The 11,066-nt window shown below is 40.3% G+C and overlaps 1 protein-coding gene across 2 annotated transcripts in view; it reads right to left on the bottom strand.

Annotated features, from left to right (window-relative positions):
• Positions 1-1,607: 1,607 nt before the first annotated feature.
• The window catches only part of LOC118279119 (cleavage and polyadenylation specificity factor subunit 1), a 45,949-nt gene continuing 36,490 nt past the window's right edge, over positions 1,608-11,066 (bottom strand). For both annotated transcript variants that reach the window (XM_050698304.1, XM_050698305.1), the window contains exons 20-29: positions 10,326-10,540; positions 9,457-9,603; positions 8,816-8,888; positions 8,107-8,259; positions 5,807-6,001; positions 5,166-5,280; positions 4,476-4,592; positions 3,407-3,536; positions 2,668-2,776; positions 1,608-1,766 (exon numbers count right to left, since the gene is read on the bottom strand). In XM_050698304.1, coding sequence (XP_050554261.1) covers positions 1,686-1,766; positions 2,668-2,776; positions 3,407-3,536; positions 4,476-4,592; positions 5,166-5,280; positions 5,807-6,001; positions 8,107-8,259; positions 8,816-8,888; positions 9,457-9,603; positions 10,326-10,540 — 1,335 coding nt within the window. In that variant the 3' untranslated portion in view covers positions 1,608-1,685. The remainder of the gene's footprint in view (positions 1,767-2,667; positions 2,777-3,406; positions 3,537-4,475; positions 4,593-5,165; positions 5,281-5,806; positions 6,002-8,106; positions 8,260-8,815; positions 8,889-9,456; positions 9,604-10,325; positions 10,541-11,066) is intronic.

Here is an 11,066-nt window from a genome sequence, read left to right as displayed (position 1 = left end):
ATCCCCGATTCCCCAAGAACCCTTAAATTCCTAACCCCCAAAAGGCCGGCAACGCACTTCTAACGCCTTTGGTATATCCAGTGTCCATGAGCGGCGCGATTGCTTACAATCAGGTGATTTGCCTGCCCCTAAGATTTATACCACAAAAAATGCAGTTTTTACAAATGCATTGCTGGCCTTTAATTAGTTTAGTCGGCCAATCAGAGCGCCGAACGGGCTCTAGTTTCGTTTTCGTTCAACGTGAAACATACTCATACTAAGGGTACAGGTGATTTATCCATCTGCTCGTTCATCCATTGACGACTGGGATATAGGGAGGGGCTGAAAAAATAACTTAAGTAGGTACCTATATTTTTTACTAGCCTATAGTATTACGTCTGAGATTCGGGAAGGGAGAGACTGACAAAAAAATTTAAGTGTATTTTCTTACTAACAATGACTGTACCAGCAATCAAATCCTACATGAAACAATTTCTTTTGTTTCACTCGTGATTATAATAAAACAATGCACCAGTCTGTCTAGTGGCTTCATTTCCGCGTTACAGTAGAACGTATGTCTATGTTTATATGTATGTGTGACATAATAAAATATTATATATTTTGTTTTGTGATAGTGCTGCAGCTAGCGTGTATGTATTGAAAGTGAATGCGTTCAGTTTGATCTCCTTTTTATTTTATTTTATTTGGGTGATCGAACATTCTTTTCGCTACGGATAAAATACTTAAGTTTTGATTGTTGCACTCAGAGACATTTACAACGTCACGCCTTTTATCTCCAAAGGGGTAAGCAGAGGTGCACATTACGGTAACATTTAATGATTACTTAACCCCGTCATGTGCCGGAACGTGGATCCACGCGGGATACAATGTATTTTCTATTATTTCTTATATACGGAATACAAGTGGTTAAACTATTCCTTAGTAAAGATTTTGTATAATAAACAATCGCTAAGGACTGGGTTAAGTAATCATTAAATTACTCTGAGTACGGCGATAAGACCCATTTAGTGAATATGACTTATTATGTGTTTTTATGATTAAAGTAGTGACGTTATGAGGTCCATGTAAATTATATTGAGTAATTAAACATATACACTGTTATATGGAAGACTCTGGAATATTAATATTTTAGCAGTTGTTGTTACATGTAAATTCTACCTTACCATTTCTACTATGCTGCGGACTACCTAGCGGGTTACCGACTTAAAGCAGGAGTAGGAATGGGTGGTAATTTAGTGCCAATCATATCTATTGGTACACATAGCTTAGCATTGGTGGAAACGGACTCAGTTAAGCTACGTTTTTTATATGGAAAGATGCGTGCTATGGATGCGTGCTATAGATGCGTGTTATGGATGTGTGCTATAGATGTGTACTATGGATGCGTGCTATGGATGTGTGCTACGGATGGGTTCCTTACTATCGATACATCTCATACTCGCGCTGCACATCTTCCTCTTACAGCTACATAGCTTCGTATCAGTGGAAACGGTCACATAGTTTCACAGCTTAGCTATACCGTCTTTGTAGCACATCTGTGGTGGAAAAACATCCTTATAACAATAACCAAAGAGTACAAAAAAGTGGGACACAATAAAACAGCCTCCTAAGAAAAACTAGAATACTTTAATTCATAGATTATGTACAACATGGACTTATACTAGCGGCGTCACACACGCTCGCTACTAGAAGTGGGCAGTCAGTCTGTCTATCTCGTACAGGTCAGACATTATCTCTTCTACCTTCGTACCGATTTTCTTTGCGATCTGGAACAAAATGGAAGCATTCAATTATTATTACATGTGTTACCAACGTTACTTTACCCGCGGATATCGTTGCAAACTAACAGAGCACACATTTATCGGACCGTTCTGTAACGAACAGTTTCTGTCATACATAAACTTATGATGGATACGTGAAACTTGTCATGGGATAAACGATCGATCTCCAACTCGCATGCCAAGCAACCATGATCTTCATTGTATCCAACAAGATATATATGCCAATCGTACATAGTTTCTTTAAGGTAAGCGTCTTCAGACCTGTGTCGCACGCATCGCACGGATCGCATGAAACGGATTAATTTTTCAGACTGCGTTCACTGTATCGGCAGCGATCGGATCACCGACGCGAGTATCAGCAATCGGATTGCCGATGCCACTTTCAATTGGATTTTTGTAGTGATCATACATGCGAAAGTGTATCGATATTGCTTATCTATTAACCGGAGAAGAATTCCGTATAAATTCGGCATGTAGGCATTGCCGACGAGCGATCCGTACGGTGCGGATCAGTGAACGATGAATTTCTATACAAGACAATACTAAAATCCGTTGCATACGATGCGGACCTTTGGACGCTTACCTTTGTGGAGGAATTCTTCTCAGTGGGTTAACTATTTTTTAAAGATAAAGATATTTTTATTTGCATTAACATGAGTGATATTACACATAGGAAATACATGCAATGGTGGTAGAGTAGGTTTGAGCTACATGTTATGCCGTCTAGGCGTACAAATATTTATAATTTAAAATCTTGAGCATACAAAGAAATACTTTATATTAGTCTTACTTTATATTCAATTATTACTTAATATTAGTCTGTGATTTAGTCATAATACTTAGTAGTTAAAAAGTTTAATTTATATAGGGACTGAATGCTACGTACGTCGAGTTTCTCAGCGTTGGGCATGGTGGAGTACTGCGCGACGAGGTCCCCGTCCAACATGCCGCGCGCCGGACCGCCGCCTACTGAGCGACGGGAGCTCTTGTACGTCCTGTAGGGTACCCCCAGTGATTTTTCAGTAACATTATTACAATCGATACAAAATCATAAATCTGAACAATTTTTGTTTTAGATATTTTTTATGGTATAATCTGGTAAACGGATAACCTGATGGTAAGCAATCGCCGCCGCCCAAGGACACCTGAAGAACCAGAGACGTTACAAGTGCGTTGCCGCCTTATGTGGGTTAGGAATTTAAAGGTTGTTGGGAAATCGGGGTTTCGGAAGATTGGGAATTGGGCCTTCGATAATCTCACTCACACAACGAAACATAACGCTAACATTTTTCACGTCGTTTTTCGGTGAGGCCGTGGTATCACTCCGGTCGAACCGTCCCATTCGTGCCGAAACATGGCTCTTCCAGACTTACAGAATAATGTTACTGGATATTAAAAACAATAATGTTTGCTATTAAGATAAAAATTGTCGTACCTTGCGAACCAATTCGTTTTATAAAACCGGGTATTTTTACAGAAGTGTTTAAACAGTGAAAGACTTTTTGTTTCATTGTTTGAAGTAGCGCATCAGCAAGGTATTGTATTTGTTCCAGATGTACCCATATAAAATTCTAAATCAGCTGTCGACTGGCTATTATGTATTTAGTATAGATAAGCTAGTGTACCGGTAGGCCCGTGGGTTAAGCCCGGCGACGTGGCAGCAGTAGTTGTTCATGACGTTCTGCAGCATGAGCAGGCGCCGGTACATCTTCTCCGTTATCGGCAACACGTAGCCCACGCCGCCGTCCAGGGTCGCTGGGGGGAGAAGGGAGTTATACATATATTAGCACAGTTTGTTAAATTTGTAATAATAATATCGCACACCTTTTTTTTTGGTGGCGGGGGGAAACCTTCAAAAGGCTTTTTACCTCACTAAAGCCACCCCGGTGGCCACCCTCAACACCTGTAAGGGGCACCGGGTCCTCTTAATAGACCTCCTCCGGAGCCCCAGATATCGCATACCTAGTAATATATTGGCTCATTTAAGGTTTTCATAGTTTACCTGACTTGTTTAGTTTTTAGTTTACTGACCAATGAACCGTTGTTTAACGCGCGTCAGGGGGCGATACTACAATAATGGTATAATGACACTTACGACCCATCTCGATGAATATGGAAATAAATAGATAAATATGCACTTTTAAACACGTAAACCATATAAAGTCAATTTCGCATTTTTTGCGGATGTGCCAATATATTACTAGGTGAGCGATATGCTATATTTTATAAACACCATAACAATTTATACACCTAAACGTTCCTCAGGAAACAGAAAGATTTTTCAAATTGGACCAGTAGTTCCGAACATTAGCGCGTTGAAACAAATTCTTCAACCTTATATAGTAGTGTAAGAAGTATGAGCTTTTTTATTGAGGGGAGAAAATAATCAAATGGCTTCTCCCGCCTTGGGCGAGGCGAGAGGGAGTGTCAGGCTCTTATGCCCGAATACTGAAATGCTACTCAATTTTGAGTTGTACTTAAATGTCGTACTATCTCTGTCATTTTATGAAGAATTGATAAAGTCAGAACTAGCCTTGAGAGAGTCTTAAAATTGAGTAGCATTTGAGTATTTGGACATTACTGACTAAAACCCACCCCGTTCCTACTCCAGCTTTGAGCTGAAGTCTCGGTAACCTGTTACGTTGTCCGCAAAGAAGTATAAGCTAGGCTTACTATATCACAGTAGATACTTACTGAACATAGTGACATGTCTCCTGTGACTGGAGTTGGCGTCAGGCCGTGCGTTGATACGGAACATGGCGTTGACTTGTTGTCCCAAATGGTAGTCACTCTTGCGGATTAAACGCTGGCCTGAGGAAAGTAAAGATTTATTAGTCTGTATTCTGTATGAATCAGTAAACAGCAACAGCAACGTTACGCCTTTTATCCCCGAGGGCGTAGGCAGAGGTGCATAATAATATTACGGCATGTAATGCCACTATTCAATGTACAACTACTATTCACTATTTTTGGTATAAGTCCCATGTAATAAGGGGTAAGCCTATACTGGGCACAATTTCAGACTCTGTGCTGAGAATTTGTCGAAATACCGAAAATTATAAAATAATAATAAATAATAATTTATAATATTATTTTATTTATTTTGTATGTATAGTATTTAAAAATGTAAATGTAGAGAATTTTAAATAAATATACTTAAATAATAATTTAATAATTTCGCACTTGCGACCATGCGACCAACGAGGCAGTATGAATAAACTTACTGCTTGAATAACTTGCCTATCTGTAGATTTGTTAACTTAAGATATAATTTTGATATAAGTACCATACACATACACACCATTGCTGAACAAAGGACTCTTCTCACACGGAGAAGGTTTGAACTTTTGAATAATTAGCTACAATTGAACGTTGTATAGTTACCTCCGTAGCTCTCCCTAGCTTGCGGCTGGTACATGAACAGCGCGAGGTTGCCCTCCGCCTCGCTCACTAGGAACCCGAGCGTTGTATTGTCCACCATAAACTCCATGTCGTATATCTATAAACAAGATGAAACAAATACAACATTTCAGTAATCGAATACAAAACTGTTAAAATAGCGTTAAATTATTTATTATTATAGTGTGGATTTTACACCAAAGCCTAAAGCTCTTTTAATTATGTTTTTCCACTGATCTATTTGACGAGGTAACTCGGCTAGTTTCAAGTCAACGCTAGGGGCCTATAATCATGGGCAGCTAAATATAATTAGAAAGCCGAATAACATATTAATGAATTGAATATATCTTATGAAAGTTAAGACACAAGACAGTCTTGTTGCTCAGATGAACTTAATACTGACTACCAATTGATACTGGGGACTTTGATCTTAGAAGTTCGATGAAAGTTAATTCAGTTTTATTCATTACAAAATACTCAGGTCTACAATACAGATATAATTTTAGGTACCATAAAAAACCATTCAGCAAACTCTTTCTATACCTATCTTCAATAATAACTTCCGCATTATAATAATACCGAATTGTGCCCCATTTTTTGAGTACGTAATGTTTGATACCCGTTACCTGAGCACTCCTGAGGTCCCTAGACACGAGAGACAGCGTCCGATGCTGCGCCTGGTACCGCAGCAGCGAGATAGACTTGTACACGTCGGCGACCAGCACCAAGTTCTTCACGGACAGCATCTTGTGCACGTAGATCTGCGTGTCGATGAACGCCACGCCCACCAGGTCGTTGTCTTTCAGCTGCCAGATGTAGATCTGGTAGGGAAGAATGATTATTAATATAGGACTATAGTCCGCACAATATAAGAATTCAACTCTTACAGTTGCCATGTAGTGAGAGGTAAATAAATTCGGTTGCTGTTTATGACTGATTGCTAATTATTTTATTTTTATTAGATATAGAGCCACTTTATACATCTACTACATTACTGACCACAACTTCGCTTGCGTGGTCGAAACTGTAATAATAAATCCATCTGCGCATCGCGTTCACACAGATATTAGGCGCAAAAGCAAACGTTTTTTTATTTATAATTCTATAATCCTATCTGAGAATGTAGTTTGATTTAAGTAAGTTAAATCCGGTAACTATAGAGTTGGCAAATAAAGGTAGATTTCTTTCTCTTTCTCATAGAAAACACGCAGGAAATACGACCACTAGTTTTTATTATTTACTTTTTTATGGTATAAACCGGTAAACGAGCTAGCTCAGTCGTGTCTAAGCATGGCTCTCCCAGTCAACAAGATATAAGACTTGTTGAAAATCAACCCAAAATATAAGAAGCGTCAACAGCCAAAATCATTAGGTTAACTAACTATACAGCCACATACCTTCTGTCCGACGGCAGATATAAGGTACCCCAGCACCTGTGTGAGTGCGGTGACGGGCCCCTTCTGTTCCTTGGCGTATAACAAGATCATTAGGTTAACTAACTATACAGCCACATACCTTCTGTCCGACGGCAGATATAAGGTACCCCAGCACCTGTGTGAGTGCGGTGACGGGCCCCTTCTGTTCCTTGGCGTATAACAAGATCATTAGGTTAACTAACTATACAGCCACATACCTTCTGTCCGACGGCAGATATAAGGTACCCCAGCACCTGTGTGAGTGCGGTGACGGGCCCCTTCTGTTCCTTGGCGTATAACAAGATCATTAGGTTAACTAACTATACAGCCACATACCTTCTGTCCGACGGCAGATATAAGGTACCCCAGCACCTGTGTGAGTGCGGTGACGGGCCCCTTCTGTTCCTTGGCGTATAACAAGATCATTAGGTTAACTAACTATACAGCCACATACCTTCTGTCCGACGGCAGATATAAGGTACCCCAGCACCTGTGTGAGTGCGGTGACGGGCCCCTTCTGTTCCTTGGCGTATAACAAGATCATTAGGTTAACTAACTATACAGCCACATACCTTCTGTCCGACGGCAGATATAAGGTACCCCAGCACCTGTGTGAGTGCGGTGACGGGCCCCTTCTGTTCCTTGGCGTATAACAAGATCATTAGGTTAACTAACTATACAGCCACATACCTTCTGTCCGACGGCAGATATAAGGTACCCCAGCACCTGTGTGAGTGCGGTGACGGGCCCCTTCTGTTCCTTGGCGTATAACAAGATCATTAGGTTAACTAACTATACAGCCACATACCTTCTGTCCGACGGCAGATATAAGGTACCCCAGCACCTGTGTGAGTGCGGTGACGGGCCCCTTCTGTTCCTTGGCGTATAACAAGATCATTAGGTTAACTAACTATACAGCCACATACCTTCTGTCCGACGGCAGATATAAGGTACCCCAGCACCTGTGTGAGTGCGGTGACGGGCCCCTTCTGTTCCTTGGCGTATAACAAGATCATTAACTAACTATACAGCCACATACCTTCTGTCCGACGGCAGATATAAGGTACCCCAGCACCTGTGTGAGTGCGGTGACGGGCCCCTTCTGTTCCTTGGCGTATAACAAGATCATTAGGTTAACTAACTATACAGCCACATACCTTCTGTCCGACGGCAGATATAAGGTACCCCAGCACCTGTGTGAGTGCGGTGACGGGCCCCTTCTGTTCCTTGGCGTATAACAAGATCATTAGGTTAACTAACTATACAGCCACATACCTTCTGTCCGACGGCAGATATAAGGTACCCCAGCACCTGTGTGAGTGCGGTGACGGGCCCCTTCTGTTCCTTGGCGTATAACAAGATCATTAGGTTAACTAACTATACAGCCACATACCTTCTGTCCGACGGCAGATATAAGGTACCCCAGCACCTGTGTGAGTGCGGTGACGGGCCCCTTCTGTTCCTTGGCGTATAACAAGATCATTAGGTTAACTAACTATACAGCCACATACCTTCTGTCCGACGGCAGATATAAGGTACCCCAGCACCTGTGTGAGTGCGGTGACGGGCCCCTTCTGTTCCTTGGCGTATAGCTCCTTGAACCTGTTCTTTGTCAGCGGCTGGCCCGGCTCCGGGACCACGTCTATGATGTCGTAGATTATTATCTGTGGGACAAACATTGATACGTGTTACAAAGGGTCGTCAAAATGAAATGTGTTTAACATTAACTAATAATCACGATTTACTCACGTAAATTAATGGATATGATAAACATTACAAACATGGTGAGTTATTATACATTATATAAGTTTAACTAAGAACACACAAACAATTTTTTGATGGGACAAGCCCGCCACAACCTCCCGTACCGCTGCAACTCCTGTAAGCCAGGATCTACAGTAGATACAACCATGAAAACACCGGAACATTGAAGTCCGGCGCGTCCCAGGGACATGAATGACTGTCTTGGATCCCGCAACGAAATTAGACAGATTAAACTGCTGTTAGCTTAGTTAAGCTTTCTTCTGAGGTGAGAATCCTATGATTTCTCCCGCCTTGGGAGAGACTAGAGGGAGTATCGGACTTATTGACTAAAAAAGTCGGAGCCCCGGCAACCCGTTAAGTCATAGTACCGCTTAGTTAAGCTGTGCTAATATATAATAATATAATATATTCACATATTACATGTAGAAAATTATAGTTTTTATAAAGACGACTCACCCTCCCTCTCGATGTAATATCTTCACTGTAGTTATAATTAGTTCCTATCGCTATGTACCCACGTAGACCAGATCTGAAACAAAAGTTCTGCATTTAAATCTCTGGTTTGTATATAAGTAATAATAGTAATAACTACGGCGACCGTTTCTTGACTACTAGCGTCTATCATTGGGTTTCATGTGGCTGGCAAATCCACATTTGTTTATATACTTGTATTTAACTTTGACTTAACCTTTTATTTATTTATATAGTTCTAATTAACCTCTTGTATGCCAGTATAAGAACTGCCACATCTCGCGAGATGTGGCAGTTCTACGGACTAATTGCCGTTGATGGTCGGGCTTTGATTTCGTCACGCTTATTTTTTAAAGCCGACGAGTCTCAAAGTTGTATATTTTCTGTCGTACTAGTGACCACTCTCCGCGTTTCGATGCAATCACTTCGACGGGATCTACAACTCATGCCTTCATGCCTCGCTTAAGCACATTCTTAATAATTTAAGATTCGGCTCTCATACATATTTGAAATACGTTAATTATTAATTTATGTCGTTAGTCGGTTCTTGCGATACCCACTAGAACATCAGGGTTGGTGACACATGTGACAAATAATTATATTCTTCTCTTCTATATAACACTGACCTGGTTCCCTCATAAGACAGGGAGACGTTCTTGAGACAGGTGACGTGTTCCCAGTCGTCCAGCTCGATTCGAGTGTTGGGGATGATCTCCCAGGAGACAGGCGAGAACAGGGTCACGAAGAACTTGTCCTGGTGCGGGTACGGGAACCTGGAACCAATGTGTATATTTATTGAATTAAGTTAAAAGGTTGGGGTTAAATAAGGTAAGATAATGTGGTATTGTGCTAGAATTAGCTGTAAAATGTCACATTGTTAGGTTTTATACTGGACTGCCAATTTTGTGCTCTTTAGATCAGGAGCTCTTGTGGTTTCAAGTCAGATATTTGTCCAATCATTATAGCTGTGAAAAATTTTAAAGACTGTACTAAAAAGTTATTGTGTAACTGGGAACTAATAGAGCTTTTCTCATAAAGTGTTTCACATGCATAAGAAGTTAATTATAATTTAATTTCAATTAATAGGATAGTTTTCAATTAATCAAATTCAATACTTTTTTCGAAGAGTCGTAATATCATACGTCGTAATATTCTGCATAAAATAACGTACTTATTTCTTGCTAAAATTAAGTGCTAAAATATTAAAATTAAATGTATCGTATCAAACGACGTAAGCATCGAAATAATTAGTTTTTGACTGAAAAACCTACCAAATTTAGTACCGTAAAATGGGGTGAATAGGGATCGAGAGGTAAATAGGGACAGAAGAGGGGTGAATAGGTATAGGGAAATTCTTCATAGTATCTATTCACCCCTCTTTTGTCCCTATTCACCTCTCGATCCCTATTCACCCCATTTTACTGTACATATATCTCACAATACACACACAAAAATAGACTGTTACTACTTATAAATAAGTCACAAAATCGCTCACCTATCCCCCTTATTATCACTACTCTTCTCCTTGTCCTCCCCGTTGAACTTGTAGTAGGACTGCGTGGGCGCGCTGGTGGAGGCGACGAGGCAGTAGGTCTTGGACTCCAGGTGGAACGTCACGAAGTGCGGCGTCACCCGCAGCGGCACCTTGCGGACCGGCCACGCCGCGTCGTATGATAGATGCGTTGGTAGGGCGCTGATGCGGAGCGACGACTGGGGGCACAAACATATGCTTAAATAGGCTACTTTCCTACTAGTCAAATTCAATACTTTTTTCGAAACGTCAAAAACGATATTTTCTATGAACTTTGTATGAAATAGTGCGTTATGACGTCATAAGTTTTTGACGTCAAATAGCAGACTTATTTCTAGAAATTTAGCTAGAAAAAATCGAAAATTAAATAGTTCATAAAATTTATGAATGAGAGTGTGATTATTTTTTAATATTTTATTGTATTGAAAAGTTGTAATAATTTATTTTTGACCGAGGATAGTACCCAATTGTGGCTTCAAATGTAACCAAGAATTGTATTATGAACCAGGGAGCCTACTCCGGTTCTCGAATCCGAAGTTTCGTTTAATTTTCGGCCGTAGGTTTTATTGATTTACTAATAGAATTACTTGAAATAACGTTTTATTTTTAATTTCATATCAAAACCTATTTATTTATCTTCATTTCATTCGTTCATTTTTGTTTACTAAAGTTTGCAATAAATATTATAGTATGCAATCAGCAAAG

Source organism: Spodoptera frugiperda, chromosome 14 (assembly GCF_023101765.2).
Source record: "Spodoptera frugiperda isolate SF20-4 chromosome 14, AGI-APGP_CSIRO_Sfru_2.0, whole genome shotgun sequence".
NCBI classification, from domain to species: domain Eukaryota; kingdom Metazoa; phylum Arthropoda; class Insecta; order Lepidoptera; family Noctuidae; genus Spodoptera; species Spodoptera frugiperda.
The sequence above is the reverse complement of the archived record's forward strand: the minus strand, read 5'-3'. Positions and strand labels throughout refer to the sequence as shown.